Consider the following 18,571-nt stretch of genomic DNA (forward strand, 5'->3'; position numbering starts at 1 on the left):
CTATTATCAAGGGTTTTAAAGCCATTCGCATTTCCTTTCACTCTCTGTTTATAGGGAGAGAAGAAAGGACAGGAGTGGATGTCAGGAGGGAGCAGATGAAGAGGAGCAGCTCCACACCAGGACTCTGCTGTGCTGCTCTTGCACAACCAGCCCTGGGAGCACAGAAGCTGTATCACTCTGCTGTGCTGGGGACACTGGCACAGCCACTCAGGGCAGCCCCTCAAGGATGGACACACCCTTTGCTCCCTCTCCAATCCCTTTGCACTGCCCCCCTGCCCGCTGCTGGCTCAGAGGGCCCAGCAGGAGCAGCCTGGTGGCAGCAGAGCCTCTTCCCTCTGTCCTGACCAGGGGCCACAGACCTACAGGGACCAGCTGGCAGCTCTGCCACCCTTCCTGCAGGTGTGATGGTCCAGCAGGGCTCCAGCTGGGCACACAGCCCCAGTGCAGCTGAGGGCCCAGGCTGGGACCTGCTCTGTGCACTGACGGGACAGACAGACAACAAAATCAGACAGGATGGAGGATCCCCTGAGCAAAACGCTGCTGCTGGAGGTCTCAGGTCTGTTCTACCCAAGGTCCCAGGCACTCCCCAAGGGCATTTCAGGAAATTCTCAGAAGAGCTCAGGCCAAAGAGCTACTGGAGCTGAGCAGAGCTGCAAAGGCCAGGGGAGGATCCCGTGCTCCAGCTGCCAATCCAGGGGTGGCTCAGCATGGGAACGACCCCTGGCTCACTCCAAATCCAGACAAGAGAGGAGAGGAGTGGAGGCCTCCTCGTCTCCCACATCTCCATTCTCCGGCGCTCCTGGTTCAGCTGACCATGAAGACACCCGTGCAGGATGGAAGCATTTCTAACACTATCAAATATATACTATATATATATCCAATATATACAAAAACCTCTCAAACATGGAACACCTCTCAAAGATATAACACTTCTCAAATATATAACAACCAAGAGGTTGTTCAGCACTTTACTTTACAGACACCTCTCTCAGCTGTTTGAAACTTCACCAGGATTTATTTCGTTGTGATTTCCCATCCTGGGGGATCTGCCTCTGAGCTGGAATTTGTTTTCTGCAGACCAGCCAGCAGGACAGTGCTGGCACTCAGGGACTCGGACACTCACCTGACCGCAGCCTGGGCCAGGCAGGACCTCACAGGTGACATCAAGCCTTTGGTGTCCTTGCTGTCCCTGATTTTTTTGTTTGGTGTGGGAACTGCTGTTTGGGAACCAGCAGCTCTCCTCTGCCTCCAGTTCCTTGGGCATGAGGCTGGTGTGGAGGATTCTGGAGTTCTCTGGAGCTCTCAAATCATTCTGTCTTCCAGCCAGGGGAGGAAAGCTGCCTGCTCACCTCCACAGCTGTGCTGGGCAGGATCCACAGCCTCAAAGCCCTGAAATTATTTCATTTTGAAACTGAGGCACATTTGTGGCCCAGTCCTGTCCTGGGTAGGACAGAGACCTCCTCCCAGCTCCCCAGAACATCCAGAAGAGAGCTGTCCCCCTAAGGGATGCCCCCAAGCACCCTGAGCAGGTACAGGAGGTGCAGAGCAGAGCCTGTGCCAGGGGTTTGTTCTGGGGGCACCAGTTTGGTGCCACTTCTCTGGGACTGTTTCATTAAAGTTGCTGCCTTCCTCCCCAGATCTGTTTGTCCCCTGGCAGGGGTGGTGAGGTGAACAGGAACCTCTGGTTGCATAGCTCCATGGAGGAGCAGCTCTTACACGAGGGGGATGAGAGCTGGAATTTGGGGTAGTACTTGTGGGATAAATCAGAGTCAGACCATCAGTGGCAAACATCAGCATCATTAACTCCTCCCTGGCAACACAGAGAGACCCCTCCAGTGCAAGGAAAAATAATCTTTTTTTAAAAAAAGTCTTTAAAAAATACAGGCACGGTTGGCTCTGCTGCATTTTCAATCAATGAGGAAGTGGGATATTAATGAATTATTTCCTGTGCAAATATAAAATCATGACAAGAGAATCTCTGAAATTTTCACGGGTTCCTAAGGCTCTGGAAGCTAGTGTCAGGAGATCAGGAGCCTTATCACCGAGATAAGCAGCTGTTATCTCTGCAGCAGTGCCCTCTGCCCGGGCAGGGCCAGCCCTCGCCAGGGCAGCCTGCCAGCCACAATCCACACACCCAGGAAGAACACAGCCTGCAGCCAGGAATTTTAGCAAATAAAGTGTCTGGGCAAACGCAGGGCTGCCCCTGCTGCCTCCAGGGCCGCCCTTGCCTCACCCCGGGCAGAGCCAGCCTTGCCCGGGGCTTGGAGAGGGACCAGCACCCTCTGACCTGACAGGGGACCCCGAGCTCCCCCTGCCCCCTGGAGCTCCCAGCCCCTCGCAGCCGGGTGCTGCGGTGGGGGACAAGCAGGATTTGCACATCCTGGAGGAACTGGTTCTCCCGGGCTGCACAGCCCCTCCTGCAGCCATCCCCTCTGTCCCTACGCAGCCGAACCCGTCCGGAGTGCGGGATGCCCGGTCCCCGCCGCAGCCCCGGTCCCAGCTGATTCCAGCACAGCCCAGCCGCAGGGATGGGCTCCGAACTGGGATTTAACCCTGCCCAGCCCTGGAGGTGCCCCGGGAGGGCAGAGGGATGCTTTGGGGTGGGATTCAGCAGGAGCAGCTCCTGCGGGCCAGCTCATTGTCCTGTGGCCATCAGGTGCCACCGCGGCTCAGCTGCTGTCACTCGGGGCAGCCACAGCAGCGGTGGGGGGCTGGGCATTCCACAGGGAATGAAAACCTTGGCACCAAACCCTTCCATCAGGCAGGGTCCAGGTCTGCCTGGAGGTGACATCTCCACAGCCACAGCCAGCAGTTGTCCCCAAGGAGATGCTGCCACATGGATCCCTGAAGATCCCAAACCCACAGCAGCCACCTGCAGCCCCGGGTTGGGCCAGGGGCTGCCAGCTCCGAGCCCTGAGGCATCCAAAGAGGCTTTCCTAGGAGTCTCCACATCTTATGTAAAGTGGCCCCAGGCTTTCCTACCCCACAGGAATGTTTCTCAGCTTCTCTCTGAACCCTGAATCCCTCCCTCAGGCACCCCATGGCAGGTTCCAGACCCTGCTTGGCTTCAGCCTGGCAGGAAGGACTGGGCAGGGCTCCTGTCCCAGGATGTGGGCACGCACAGGGCGTTGGTGCCCTGCAGTGCTCCTGGTCGGGCACAGGGGAGATATGCCATCAGCCAGCGGATAAATCACCCTGGAGACAAGGAAAATGGCTTTCCCAGTTCAATTTCCTGTTGTAAAATGGGACATTAGTTAAGGCAAAACCTGCTCAAAAGAAGCTCTTCCCAGAAAATACATTTGCTGGTCTTTGCCAGCTGTTACTGGAAGAAGAGTAAAGACACGTCTGGTGATATTCCAAAGTTGTTTGGTTGTTGTTGTTTTTTTCATGGTAGATCACTGAGTTTTTGACAAAAAGGATCTGGAAGGATGAACACAGGGAAGTGTAAAGCCTGCCCAGGCAGCTGAGTGGGATGAGTCCCAGGGTGCTGAAGTGACCTGGGGGATGTTGATGTGACCCAGGGAATGGTGAAGTGACCCAGGGAATGCTGAGAAGGGCAGGGCTGGCCCCACCCTCCTCTGCACCCCAGCTTTGTCCCCTGCCAGCAGCCACAGGGACAGAAACCAGCCCTTTCCAAGGGACAGCTCCAGCCCCACTCCTGTCCCCATGGTCCCTCATTTGGGGCTCAGGGATCTCACCCCAGTGAGCCAGCCCTGCTGTGGGCACTGATGGCACAGTGGGGACAGTGGGGGCAGTGGCTGAGCCCCTCAGGCACTGCCAAACCTGCAATGCCCCAGGAGAAGAGCCCACCCAGGGGCATGGACTGGACAGTGGAAAAGGGTGGGCAGTAGAAAAGGGGGACAGTGGAAAAGGGTGGGCAGTGGAAAAGGGGGGCAGTGAAAAAGGGAATCGGAATCTCTGCTGGAGATGGAGCCAAGGGATCTTGGCTGGGGAGCCCCAGGGGTGGGGACAGCCAGGTGAGTGTCACCTCTTGTCTTGTCCTGTCCCACACTGGCCCAGGCCAGCCCCAGCCCCAGCTGCCCGTGGCTGCAGGGCAGGGCAGGGCAGGCAGCTTGCAGGAGCCTCCTCCTCAATTATTCATGGCCAGCTCTGGCTGATGGAGCTGGGGCTCTCTGAGGCCCATCCCTAATGGAGCCTGCAGCCCTGCCTGCCCAGCGAGCACTCCTGGGCCTGTACAATTCCCACTCCTCCCATCCCCATGCCATAAAAATGCCACCTCCCACTGCTAATGAAGCATTACACAGCATTGCTGGGGCTCCGGGCCTGCTGCCATCCTGCAGAGCTGGGGGGTGGGAGGGCAATGGCACAGCCTGGCATCTGCCAGGATTCTGATGGAGCAGCCACAGCCCAGCAGAGATCAGCCCAGGGAGGAGCAGTGTCGCTGTACAGATGGACAGAACACTTGTTTTCTTCATGCAGAAAAGATGAATCTTGATTAAATCTTATATACATCTTTATATAAAATTTATATAATTTTAATATAATTTTATATAATATATTATGTTATAGATATTATATATCACATCTATTATATAGTATATATTCTATTCTATGTTCTATATTCTATATTCTATATTCTATATTCTATATTCTATATTCTATATTCTATTATGTAATAATATAGAAATGTATAATCTAAACATTTTAATATTTTTATTATATTATGTTATTCATTTTATAAATATTTATGTTTTATATAAATATTTTTATAAATATTTATCCATATTTATTAATACACATAGCTGATCTTTTTATAGGAATTTCAGAAGGCACCATGTTAGATCCAGTTAGTTAATCCACTGAAACTCAGTTCATTGGTCAGTAAATGACATTTTGTATGTCCATCAAACCTCTCTATTTCTGGATAGTCTACATGTTTTCTTCACGGATTCTCATGGGATGGACTTCTAGTTTTTTACAGGTGCAACCTACTTTTCTTACCAGAGTAGATTGTTATGCAAACTGATTGTCATTCTTATAATTCTTTCTTATGGGAAGTTCGCAGACTAAGTGTTAATTCAGCTGAGCAAGGCCTGATTTTATAAGGCCTTTGTTTTAGAAGGTTTTACCTGTGTGCAGCAGAGCAGGGGCACAGCTGGGGCACAGCAGGGCCTGCACAGCGCCCAGCTCTAGGCAGAGGAAGGGAAGGAGGTGGCAGGGGACACCTGGGGGTGTCGCAGCAGCAGCTGGAGCCCCAGCCTGTTGTTGGGATGGTCACAAAGAGTGACATCATAAAACTCCGTAAGTCCCTTTATTATGGCTGCATGCTGTCTTTTATACAGTTTTTACAAACCTCGAATGTAACTTCTGACTGGTTAATAGGGTTCTTGTTAATTATTCTATCGGTTAGTAAAAGGTATTTTACTTGTCCATCAGATCTGTCTATTCTCAGATTGTTTACATGTTTACTGATTCTCATGGCACAAATCCCTTGTTGTTACAGGTGCATTTATTTTTCACCCTCAGATTGTTATGTTAAAGGAACTTCTCATTCTCAAAACAGCTTCATTTGTGAACTTACAGATTGCTTGTTAGCTGCACTTAGAAGAAATGAGCTTTTTACCCTATTCCTCCACCAGCCCAGTGAGCAGGGAGAGTCCCTGGCCATGCCAGTGCCATCAGCTGAGGTTTGTGTGCACAGCCCTGGTCTTCCTCAGCTGCAGGAGAGCCCCTGGCTCCCTCCCACACTCACATCAGGCAATAATTGCCCTAATGAGCTCTCTGGGTCTCCTGGGCCTTGCACTGCACTGGTCCCAGCCTTGGGTGACCCCTGGCTGCTGCTGGCCAGAGCCTGGACACTGGGCAGGGGACAGGGCTGGAATTCTGGAAGCTGAAAGTTTAGGTTTCAGTTTATAGTAATGTATGTGGGGCAAGGTGGAGACTTTGGGGTGGAGGTTAGGTGGTCTTTTTTTCACCTTCTTCTTCATGGGATTGGGTGATTTTCTGTAATTGGTTAATAAAGTCCACATTGTGGATTTCAAGTGGTTAGTTATTGGGTTTAAGGTAAAAATAATTTAGGTGGCATTTCACAATTGGGCAGATTCAAGGTCCTTGAAAAGACCTTGTAGAGATAGAGAGGTGCTGCATTTTGCACCTTGTTAACTGGAGGTGCTGCAGAGCTCATGGCTGGTGAGGCTGTAATAGAAATAGGGAGTGGTGGACACCGAATCCAGACACCTGACTGTGACTCCTGTGTATTAATCCCGACCTTGGCAGAAAAAGAAGCCAGAACCTCACAGGACAGGGCTCCAGTGTCACCTGTGAGACAGGGGATGGAGGATCCAGCCCTTCCCAGTGATGGGAAGAGGAGAGGGGGAGCAGGGCTGGCCCAGGTCAGCACTGAGGGGACACTGATGGGGGCCACAGGGTGGGCTGTGAGGCAAGGGGACAGTTGGGATTCAAATGACCACCAGTGACACACAGGCACGATGGAGCCAGGGCACCCGGGGCAGCCGGGATGTGGCCAAGAGTCTCCAGCAGCTCCAGATGAAATCCCAAGCAGAGCTGTGTGTTGGGAGCCCAAGGATGCCTGGGCCAAGTGCTGCACAGCAGCAGGGATAAGTCAGATATCAGGATGAAATCCTTCCCTGGGAGGGTGGGCAGGCCCTGGCACAGGGTGCCCAGAGCAGCTGTGGCTGCCCCTGGATCCCTGGCAGTGCCCAAGGCCAGGTTGGACACTGGGGCTTGGAGCAGCCTGGGACAGTGGGAGGTGTCCCTGCCAAGGCAGGGGTGGCACCGGGTGGGCTGTGAGGTCCCTTCCAGCCCACACCAGTCTGGGATTTCATGAAATCTCTGTCTCAGAGCTGCAGGCCTGAGCTGTCCTTGGGCTATCAGGTCACCATTGCAAACCAAAGCACTGAAATCCTCAGGACTGAGCTGGAAATGGCCCTGGTATGCTCTGGAGGACACAGAGGAGGAGCTGGGCAGCATCTCGGGGCTGTGCTTTGCTGGAGACCCAAATATCTTCCCAGGGGCATCAGCAGAAAAGGGCTCAGACAGGCCTGGCTCTGCTTTAGCAGCACTCAGACAGGTTCAGGGCAGTTCTTCCATCTGCACAGGAAGGATCTGGGAGTGGCTTTCCCAGATCCAGGCAGATTCCAGCCCCAAACAGCAGGCACATTCTCTGTGGGAGCACTGACCATGAGCCCCAAGGCCTGGAGCTGGAGTGGGGACAGTGAGGACATGGGGACAGTGGCCCTGGGCACCAGACTGCAGCACAGCAGCTGCCACGGGCACAGGAGATGTCACCCCCGCATCGGGGACTGGATGCTCGGCACAGATTTCCCGGGATATCTGCAGTCCCGGGATATCTGCAGAGCTGGGGGCTCTGTGGCCAGCCCTGCCCGCCATCCCCGGCCAAGCAGTGCCACCCTGTGGAAAACACCCTCCTCCCCTCCCGTGGCCATGGATGTCCCTCCCTCCCAGCCTCGGTCCCCCTCCCCTGGTGCTGAGCACGGCCCTGACACAGTACAGGACATCCCCAACCCCTCCCCGTGCTGCCACTGCAGCTCTGCCCGGTGCCTTCCCAAAAAGCTCCATGGCTGCGGCCACCCTGTGACACCTCCCAGCAGCCCAGTGCCACCTCCCAGCAGCCCTGTGCCACGGGGCTGCTGCCCTGGCACCCTGCATTAATTGTCCAGACAGACTAATAACAGGGTTTATTATTAAATAATGAGGCATGGACACGTCACGATCAGGTTGGCGTTTCTTGTGAAACAGGGTTTCCATTCCAGTGCTGTGCCTCAGGCACTTTTCCCCAGTGCTGCACACAGGGGTCAGGGTCACGGCACCCGGGTTTGGTGGGGACACTGGGACAGGGCTGGGGGAGTGCAGGAACATCACAGGGGGCAGCAGGCCAGCAGGGCAGTGTCCCCAGCTGTGACCCCAGAGATGGCATGGGACACCTCTGCCCCACGCTGCTCCCCCTTCCCAGCCACAAGCTGTCCTTACTTGTTGCCCTGGAAAGTTCTGTCTGGTCCCAAAGCCACCGCAGTGGCACTGTTGGCAGTGTTTGTCCCTCCCTTGGGAGCATGGGAACCCTGTGCCAGCTCTGTACCCCACTGTCACCTCCCGGGGGGGCAGTGAGGACATCCTGCTCACACTGGGGTGACAGTGAGGGTGTCCTGCTCACATTGGGGTGCCCATTAAGTGACATATTTCCAGGTGACAGAGTGAGAGCAGCACCTACAGGGCCAGGGACTGGGTCAGGGGGACAAAGGTGATGGAGATGCAGACTGGGCTGGGGACACATGCCATGAGTGACCCCAGCACCAGCAGGGGTGTCCAGCAACCCATTTTCTCCCTTCCCTGAGAGCAGGCTCGGAGCTTCCCAAGTCCCAGCTGTGCCTCCCTGCTGCACACTGCCCTCCAAAAGCAGGCCTTGGGCTGGGGGCTGACACTGGGGTGGAGCAGTCCCAAAGAGGGCAAAGCCAGGAGGTCTGGGGGGCTGAGCAGTGCCCAGCCTGTTTGGCACAGGTGAACATGTGCCCCTGGCTGTGAGACCTCAAGAGTGGGATACAGGGACAAGGAAATGTCACTCTGCCACAGGGCTCTAGCAAGGACAGCAGGGTGGGATCCCAAATCTGCCCCCTTAAACTTGGGTTTACTCCCAACCCCTGCCCCTGGGTGCCCTGGCAGGAGGGGTGCTGTGACAAAAGGAGGAGCCACCATCCTGGGGAGCTCAGAGGGAGCTGAGGGAGGCTGGGACTGCCTGTGGGATGAGCTGGCCTCCCTTCCCACCCCATGGCACTGCAGGGAGGCTGGCAGAGGGGAAGGTGAGCTCAGCAGGGCCAGCACCACTCTCTCCATGCTCTGGTTTCCCTGCCCTCGTGCCCGGCAGCTGCAGGCTCTGATTTCTCCATCCCTGGGATGGAAGCCGTGAGTTTCTGCTCCAGTCTGGCTGCTTCACCATGATCCTGATGTCCTGGGAGCTTGGGGACCTCCAGCAGCCCCACACCTGGCAGCCCTGACCCCCAGAGCCCCTGGCTGTGCCCGGTGCCACAGCCAGAGCTGGGCAGGAGCAGCACGGCTCCCTCAGGCCCTGCAGGGGCTGTCACAAGGTGCAGGAGGATCCTCTCCACAGAGACCCTGGAAGAAGCCCCCAGCAGGGTTTGTCCTGCCATATTTTAACCAAAAGGGACAGAAAATGCCACCAGTGACACTGTGAACACCTGGAGATCTGCAGGAAGGTCTGAAAGCTCCATTCAGTCCCTGGCAAGACGAGAGATCTTCACCCGAAGCTGTTTGTGGACTTTCTGCAGGAGCCTTCTGAGAGAGGCTCCAGCCCCAGCCATGTCCCAGCACCAGTGACACCACTCCAGTGTCCCAGTTCTGTCCCTGCACCGGTGACACCACTCTGGCGTCCCAGCCGTGTCCCAGCCCTGGTGACACCACTCTGGTGTCCCAGCCCTGGTGACACCACTCTGGTGTCCCGGCTGGTCCCATCCCTGCTACAAGTCCCTCCTGACCAGCAGTAGCCACGGGAGCACAGCTGCCAGCATGGCCACGGTCAGCACGAGCATCACGGCCAGGGCCATGGGGGACTGGCAGCACTGCAGCCCCAGGGCAGGGCTGGATGACACCGAGCTGGCCGTGTCTGCCCTGCTCCTCCTGCCCAGGGAGCCGCAGTCCGTGGCTACCAGGGGCATGCCGTGGTCGCTGATGACAAAGATGTGAGCTTCCCGTGCCAGCACCCCCGGGAGCGCCTGGGAGCACCACTCCAGGCTCTGCACCGGCAGCACGAAGTGGCTGGGCACAACCAGCGTGTTGCTGGCCTGGCTTTTGGCCAGCTGGGATAAGGAGGACGGTGACAGAGGCATCTCCAGGGTCTGGGGGTTGGTGCTGGGTGGCCACAGAGCCTTCGTCTTGCTGAGGAAGGTGACGTAGCGGCACACAGGGCAGATGATGCTGCTCTGGATGTGCCCATCCAACTTGGCCGACAGCAGGCACTTCACCAGGCAGTCATGGCAGAAGGTGTGGCCGCAGCTGAGCCGCCGGTGCGTGGCCTCCAGGGGCTGGAACTTCTCGTAGCACACGGGGCACTCTGCCGGGGCACCCTCCTTGCTGGAGGTCTCGGACATCCCTGCTGCGGCAGGAGCTCCCCAGCTGCCAGGGAGAGGCATGAGGGGTTAATCGGGGTCTGCTGGCAGTGGTTAGCACGGTCCATCTCTTCAGCTCTCCTTCTCCCTGCTCTCCTGGCACTGCCCCTCACCCCTCACGGGAGGAGGGGATGGGTGCCTGGCATGGCCTGAGCACTCAGCAGGTTGAACCTCCCAGTGCTGCCCCTGGGGCAAGGCACAGATAGTGGGAGGATCTCAGCTCCAGGGCAGCAATCCCAGGCTGCAAAAGCACCAGGGCAGAAGGCTGAGCCCCTGGACAGCGCTGGAGCCGTGCCTGATGAATTCCCCGTGCAGATTGTGTCATTCCAGGCACAGATTGTGTCACAGTGCTCAGCTGCAGCTGCTGGGAGCTGGGAATTCCCATCCCACCGTGGACCCTGCCAAGCTCTCCCAGAGAGCTCAGAGGAGCAGCTTGGAGCAGCCAGGCTGGTGGGAGCCACAGGGGTGGACAGGGTGGTGACAGAGCCAGGGCAGGCAGCAAACACCCACATGGGGCTCCTTCCAGGCTGCTGGGGGTTGGCCGGTCTGGTGGCCAGGCTGGTGGCCAGGCCATGGTGGTGGCCAGGCCATGGCATCTCCAGGCCGTGTCCATGCTCAGGCTGGAGCTGGGTGCAGCCAGCCCGAGTCAGGGTTAGTCAGAGAGGAGGGAAGGCAGAGCCAGCCCAGCCCCCAGCCCTGGCCCCGAGAGCAGGGCAGTGCGGGGTGCTCCGAGCCCCAGGTGGGGTTGAAGCTCTGCCCTGCATCTCCCCGGGCACCAAGGCAGAGGGAAGGGACAGGGGAGATGTTCAGTTCAGCTCTCTCAGACCAGCTCAGGAACCAGACCTTCATCGAAGCTGCAGGTTTTTCCAGACCTGGTGGTGTTTTCAGACCCCACCCAGCCTGCACTCCTTTTCTCATGCATGACTGTGCCATGGACACCTTCCCAGCCCATCAGGAGGTTCTGCCAACCCCTGCTGTCCCCCTGCCCCCCTCCTCCTGTAGGGCTGTCACCCCTGCCCCGGCACGGCCACAAGGACACCACGAGCCGCCTCCTCCTCAGGCACCAGAACAGATCCAGGCTCCTGCTGTCCTTTAGGAGGGATCAGAGACTGCTGCTCCCTCACCGCAAGCTGCCCCGAGTCCCAAAATCTCCTTACCTGCTGTAGGGCCCCGGGGCAGCGGTCCCTCCATGCACGGCTGTCCCCAGACACGGCGCTGGCCCGGGAGAGCACCGGGCCTGCTGTGGGACACCAGGACAGCTGTGGGACACCACCGGGACAGCTGTGGGACACTGGGACAGCTGTGGGACTCCAGGTGCCAGCTGCGTGTGAGGAGGGTGCCTTGCGCAAAGGCTGGAGCGGGGACAGGGCAGGGGCAGGGACGGGGACAGGGCAGGGACAGCTCCCGCGGAGTGAATGCGGAGGAACCCGTTCGGGTTTTAAAGGGCTCTCACTGGCCCGCTTGGGCAGGGAGTGGGCGAGGAGCTGGCGTCAGGCGGCGTGGGCAGGGACAGCAGGCTCGGTCCTGCCCTCCGCTGGTCCCAGGGCTCGGCGCTGCGGGGTCAGCCCGAGGAATCGGGCACTGGAGGGATGCTGGGACCCTCTGGAGCTGCAGTGCTGCATGAGCTGGCACAGGGTGCCCAGAGCAGCTGTGGCTGCCCCTGGATCCCTGGCAGTGCCCAAGGTCAGGCTGGACATTGGGGCTTGGAGCGGCCTGGGACAGTGGGAGGTGTCCCTGTCATGGCAGGGGGTTGGAATTGATGGGCTTTAAGGTCTCTTCCAGCCCAAACCGTGCCATAACACGGGGAGGTCTTGCCTGGGGCAGGGAGCTGCTCTGCAGGGACATCAGGAAGGTCCCCAGGGCTGTGTGGGACAGAGGGAAGAGGAGATGATCCCTGGCACCCAAAACCCAGTGAGAAAGGCCCTGCAGTGCCCTGCAGGGCTGGGGCGTAGGCAGCAGTATCAGCCACCCATGGGTGCAGTGCTTACAGCACAGGGCTGGTTTCTGGAAAGCAAAGAGTGGGTGCAGCCCCACCAGGGCACCCTGGTGCCCTCAGGGGTGCCCTGTGCAGCCCTGCACCCCTGTCCCTCCCTGCAAGGACACCTGAGGACATCCACACCTTCCTCATCTCTCAGGCTCGGGGGTCAGGCTGCTCCACTTGTTATTCCAGTTTTGCTGAGAGGATCTGAAAATAAAAGTGAAACCTCTCCAGGGAAGTTGTGCCAGGGCTGGGGCTGCACCTTCCCTCCGGGGACAGACATCCCCTGCTCCTCCTGGGACAGACAGACATCCCCACGCCCTGCCCCTGGAAGCTGCTGGAGGTGCCGGGGCTGCTTGCACCTGCACAGATCTCCAGTGAGTGATCTGGGCCAGCAAGAGCAGATTTGGGGCAGCCAAGCTTCTCCCCAGCCCCAGTTTGCTCCCTGCTGGCACCGAGGTGGGGTGGAAATTCCTGTTTCCCATATTTTGAATGCTCTCTGCAGTTGGAAACAATGAGCTCATGGCTCTATACATAGGCACTGGAAAAACGAGTCTGCCTCCCTTTGCTGCTTGGGCCATGCCAAAATCAAAGGGATTTGGGCATATCAGAGCCCCAGCTCTGTCAGCAGTTTCACTCTTTCCCAGGCCTGGCTCTCCTCAGTGCCTTTCCCTCACTTCCAGCAGCAGAACCTTCACTAAGGGACAAGGCTGAGTCTGACAGTGCCTGAAGGACAAGAATCCCAGTTCAGGGGCAAAGTCCATAAACACTGCCTGTATTTTCTTTCCCGAGGTTTTAACAAGTCCAGCTCATGGTTCAGTGCCCTCAAACCAAGGCTCCAGGATCCTTTGATCCAAGCAGGCAAGTTGCTCCAGGCTCAGCTCCTCTCCAGAGAACCACAGATGAGATTTTCTCTGTGCTGAGCTCGGTGGCTGCCAGTGACCAAAGGACATTTCTGACCCAGACACAGCCCTTGCCAAAGGCTTTGGGGTGGCCAAGCCCCTTCCCTGCAACCCCAGCAGAATCTGGGAAGAGCTTTGCAGCCTTTGGCAAGGACAGGAGGATGCAGAGACAGCCCTGGAGTTCCACAGCAGCACCCAAACTTTCCCCTAGCCGCGTGTGGAGGAGGGACAATGAGTTATGTGTAAGTGTTTATTTTCAAAGCATATTCAAAGCCACAAGATTGCTCCACATCTGAGCCTGGTGCCAGGCAAAAAATCCCTACAGGTCTTAATATTTCCAGATCAAATCCACACTGCAATTCCCTGGATCCTGAATGATGAACCAGGGATGTTTCAGTGTTCCACAGCCCTGCACTCAGCTGGGGCCAGCATCCTGGGGAGAAAATCCCAGTGGAATTATGGTGGCAGCTTTGCCACGCAGGCACAACCCTAGCGTGGCTGGGCTGGGTGAAGTCTGTGCCATGGGAATTGTGTAAATGAGTGATTGCCAAAGCTGCTGAGGGCTCATCATGCCCGTGGCCGTGTTCTCCTGTCCCAGAGCCGTGGATGCTCCATGGAAGTGTGACTGTGGTGGGCTGGTGGCCCTGCCCAGTGGCCCCAGTGTGTCCCAGTGCAGGCAGGGCTGGTTGCAGAGAGGATGGGAGGCTCCACCCTTCCCACACTGGATCCATCACAGCTCTTCCACCCTTTCTCCATCCCTCTGGGGGTGCCTGGTGCCTGCCCCTTCCCTCTCAGCTCACACCCAAAGCCCCTCAGCTTTTCCTCTGGTCATCTTCAGCCTGCAAACCTGAGGTTTTGTAGGAGTTTCTGCTCAACTCATTCTCCTCCCACCCCTCTCAGCCCCAGCTCAAACACTGGCATTGCTGGGAATCAGGTGAAGGCAGGAAAGAGTAAATCCATGTTTGATCCCAGCCCAGGGAGATATTCCCAGCTGAAGAAGAAGCTCAGTGAAGCAAAATTAATTTTCCAGGGCTCCCTCTTGGTGGAGGGTCCAAGAGTCCTGGGCCCTGGGTTATATCCACTTCCACGCTGTCAAAATAAACTCAAGCAGCTGGAAAAGTTGGACAACCTCAAAGGAATCTAAGCTTTTTAAAAGAAACACAAGCTTATCCATCTTCCCCCACACTTGCTTTGCTTGAATTAGAGTGTGAAAATCAGCGTTTTTTCCTTCTGGGGTGTCCATTCTGCTCCCCAGGCACCCGGCAGGACGGAGCTCAACCACCCGGGTGCCCCTTGAGCCAAGGCAGCCCAAAACGCTTAACGAAAGCTCCTCCTTCAGCCTCTCCTCGATGGTTTCCGCGGTGCCCAGGAGATGGTGCTCTCGGATGTGCTTTGGCACCACAAAAACAGAGCAGGGAGCGCCGGAGGCGAGTCCAGGAGCGCCAAGGTGAGGAGGTGACGGTCACTACCAGCTGGGATGCTGCCCCTTCCCCACCAGCATCGACGGGATCTGCTCTTCCTGCTGCCATTCCATGGGGTGAGTGCTTATCCCGCACCAAGGAACAGCTGGATGTGACCACAAACCCTGCTCTGATCTCCGCCCCCGTCAGAGGCTGCAGAGGGACCTGTGTGGTGTCACAGCCCTGCCCTGCCCCTGCCTCCCTGCTGCTGCCACCAAATCCCCTCGGGAATGACCCTGCCTCTTATTCTGACACCAAATATCGGGGATTTGTCCCATCCCGCCCGTGCAGAGCCGCACAGCCCCTGCCCCATGGGGTTCCCCATGCCTGGGAGGGCAGCTGCAGTCTCCAGGGGCTCCTTCACCAGTTATTCCCCACCAAAGGTGTGTTCCCCACTAAAGCCACCACGGAGCTGCCTCGAGTGAGTCTGGGGCAGCCCAAGGGCAGCCCCCGGAGAGGCTCAGGGGCTCCACGATCCCCCTGGAAGTGGCAGTGGCACGATCTGTCCCGTGTCCCCTCCCCTGGCCCTGGGCTGCCCCCCCGTGCATTCCCCCGGCTCTCCCCCTCCCAGCCCTCTGGATGCCGGTTCCCAGCGGGATGGAGCCGCACTGGGAATCCCGTGTGCTTAATGGGGAAACAAAGCGGCTTTGAGCGCCGCGGGCAGATGCTCAGGGACAAGAAGGGACTGTTCAGCAGCGGCAGCTGGGGCTGGCAGCTCCCCCTCCCTGCACAGAGCCCTGCCCGGCCGGGGTCCTACCCAGCCCCAGCCCTGCAGCCCCTTCCCCGGGCCGGTGTTGGAGCCCTGGGCACTGAGAATTCCAGACTTTCTGTGCTGACAGGCACTGACCCCCAAGCAAACTGCATTTGACCTGAGGCCGTGGAGAAGGCTCCCAAAATTGAGTAACAGCACTGGGATTGTGGGTGTGGAGTTTGAATAGAAGTGTGTGATATCACAGGGTGGAAAACTTAGAGTTTAAGGTTTTAGAATATAGTAATATTTATAAAGCAAGATGGAGGATTTAGGGCCTAGGCTAAGTCCTTCTTTTTCACCTTCTTCTCCATGGGTCTGGGTGGTGTCTTGTAATTGGATAGAAAAATCCACATTGCGGGCCAGGGGTGGTTGGTTATTGGGTTAAAAGTAAAAAGAATTTAGGTGTCATTTCTTAATTGGACAGTTTATCCTTAAAAGGCATTGTACAGAGAGAGAGGGCCTTTATTACTTTGTTAGCTTGAAGTGCTGTAGAACTCATGGTTTGTGAGACTGTAATATAGAAAAGAATTAGTAAACATCTGAGTCTGAACAAGAAACACTGTCTCGAGCATTTAATCCTGACTCTGGCAAAAAGAAGAAAAAAGGCTACAGGCTGGGATGGAGAGCAGCAAATCCGACCCAGGTCAGGGACCTAGCATCAAACCCTGCCATCACACACGGCCAGATTGTCCCCTTGCCTGTCACCCTGCCCCTGTGCCCCCCAGCCCCGTTGGGGAATCACACCAGCCCGATGTGGACCTGTCCCTGTGGCCCTGCCATGCCGTGAGCCCTGTCACCCCAGGGCTGTTGTATCCCCAGTGTCCCCAGCTTGGAGGGGATTGCCTGATCCCTCCCACCAGCCCTTCTGGCTGCCTTCTCACCAGGCAGCTCCCTCGAGCCTTATTCCAGGAGGGAAGGCACAGAAACCCCAGAATTCTAAGAGAAAACCTGCTGGAATTGGGGATTTGGAGCCTTTTACCCAAATGAGATGTTCCCCATCTGGGTTTAGGCTGCCCAGTGGTGCCATGGTTTGGGTTTTTTCTTCCAGCCTGGCTCCTCCAGGGCTGGGATGGCAGAGGTGTTGCTGCCTTTAACGGGAACATGTGCAGATCAACTTCTCACCCCACAGCAGCTCTGCAGCAGCACAGAAAGAAAAGGTTCAGTAACACCAAATACTCAGTTTGGGTTCATTTAATGATTTTTCGAATCATTTGACAACACAGTGCTGTGAGTGGAGAGTTTGCAGGCAGAGCTGCTCCATCACCTCCAGGAACACTCAGTTTCCAAGTGGATTTTGAGAGGAGGATGCTCAGCACAAAGTGCAGCAGGAGGGGTCTGTCCCGTGGGGTCTGCTCTGCATTTTGGCTGCCTGCAGTCAAAATAAGGGAAGGATAACCCGCTGGACATCAGGAAGAATTTCTACACTGAGTGAGTGGGCAGGCACTTGAACAGAATGCTCAGGGAAGCTGTGGGGTCACCCTCCCTGGAGGTGTCCAAGGAACACCTGGATGTGGCACTCAGTACTCTGGGCTGGTGACAAGGTGGGGCTTGGGCACAGCTTGGATTCCGTGGTGTAGGACAACCCTCCAAGACAGGGATTAGCGAGGAAACCCCTGTTCTTCTCCACACACCAGTCCCAGTGGTCATTTCTCCCTCCCGAACCTTTACCGGTGCCTCTCCAAGGTAATTCCCAGGTGTCCCTGCACCTTGAAGGGCCCCATGTCTGGATCCATAATTCCCAGCCCATAACTGATTCCCCAGGACCCCACACCCACCCTGTCTCCCCGCTGGGTCTCCCTGCACCAGGACAAAGCCACCCTGTCCCCAAATCCTCCCACCCACACACGGACTTTGGGACACCCCCAGCTGATTCCCACACCACCCCAGGGGAGCCCCCCTTTTTGCTGGAATCCGTGTCTCTCCCCGGCCTTTCCGGGAGGGGTGTTTTGGTGGGGAAGCCGGCGCGGGGCGCGCAGCAGGAGCCGCATTGTGCTGCCGCTAATGCTGAGTGACTGCTCCTTTGTGCTGCCCGCAGCGTCCGGCCCGCGGCGGCCGCATGGGAACAGCCCCGCGCACAATGCGGGGCAGCCGGCGCTGACCCCCGAGCAAACATTGACTTAAACCCGCTGTTAACCAGGCAGGCACCGCGCACCTCTGGGAAACGCGGCCCCGCCAGCGCCGAGCCTTTGTCACCAGCGCCTGCGACAGAGCCTGCTCGCAAAGGTGGCTTTGATGGAGCTGCTGGCATCCGTGCCTGCTCCTGGGAAAGGAGGCACGGGCAGCACAGGCTGCGGTTTAAAGGATCCCACTGGAGAGAAAAGAATCCAGGGGGGAGCTGCTCCGGGGGTCGGTGGTAAATTAATTCCTTGGGGAATTAATTTAGGGTTGAATAGACACCCAGTCTTGGCGTTTCTATAAAGCCAAGGGGTTGAGATTAATGGGAAATTATATTTCAAATGTAATTTATATTATATACATATTCATAACGTATTAATTATTATATATTATATAATAATATATGTTATATTATTAATATACTATATTAATTTACCCATAGTAGTGTATTAATTAGGTAGGTAAATTAATTTCCTTGGGGAATTAATTTAGGGTTGAATAGACACCCAGCCTTGGCTTTTCTATAAAGCCAAGGGGTTGAGATTAATGGGAAATTATATTTCAAATATAATTTATAATATATACATATTCGTAATGTATTAATTATTATATCTTATATAATATATGTTATATTATTAATATACTATATTAATTTACCCATAGTAGTGTATATATGCACTACTATGTATATATATATCTCTATACACATATCTATATATATACACATTCTATACGTATACATTCTATATAAAGAGAATGTACATATATGTGTGTGTGTGTGTGTGTATATATATATATATATATAGTCGGGAGGAAATAATTCAATTTACCCATTGGGATAAGCCCCAATGGGTAAATTAATTCCTTGGGGAATTAATTTAGGGTTGAACAGACCCACAGCCTTGGCTTTTCTATAAAGGTGAACCCCTCGTTCACAGAGCTCGTTTCCAGCTGCCTCCCAAGTCAGGATCTGTGTTGTGATTACAGGATGGCTGTTGCAGATCCATGCACACCCAGCATGGAGCATTATCCAGTAGAGCAAGGTACCCCAAACCTCTGAGCTCACCACCACCAGCTCTGGCTCTTCCCTACTCAGAGCCTCTCAAGGCTGGATCCTGGGAAAGGAGATCTTCTCCCAGACAGGGCTCCAGGTTCTGCACACCCAGCGCGATGTCCCTCCCTGCCCTCCAGAGAGGGTGTCAGCAAGCCCAGGGGCTGGTCAGTGGAAGGGAGAAGGTGGCCCAGGC

General features: G+C 56.0%; 1 protein-coding gene across 1 annotated transcript; it reads right to left on the reverse strand.

The window, feature by feature from the left end:
- Positions 1-7,734: 7,734 nt before the first annotated feature.
- RNF222 (ring finger protein 222) lies at positions 7,735-11,520 on the reverse strand. Its single transcript, XM_063409981.1, has 2 exons — positions 11,276-11,520; positions 7,735-10,125 (listed from the first exon to the last, which is right to left on the reverse strand). Exon 2 carries the CDS (start codon positions 10,098-10,100, stop codon positions 9,471-9,473), a length of 630 nt encoding a protein of 209 aa, XP_063266051.1. The 5' UTR covers positions 10,101-10,125; positions 11,276-11,520; the 3' UTR covers positions 7,735-9,470.
- Positions 11,521-18,571: the final 7,051 nt, after the last annotated feature.

This window comes from Prinia subflava, chromosome 12, assembly GCF_021018805.1.
Source record: "Prinia subflava isolate CZ2003 ecotype Zambia chromosome 12, Cam_Psub_1.2, whole genome shotgun sequence".
In the NCBI taxonomy this organism is placed as follows: domain Eukaryota; kingdom Metazoa; phylum Chordata; class Aves; order Passeriformes; family Cisticolidae; genus Prinia; species Prinia subflava.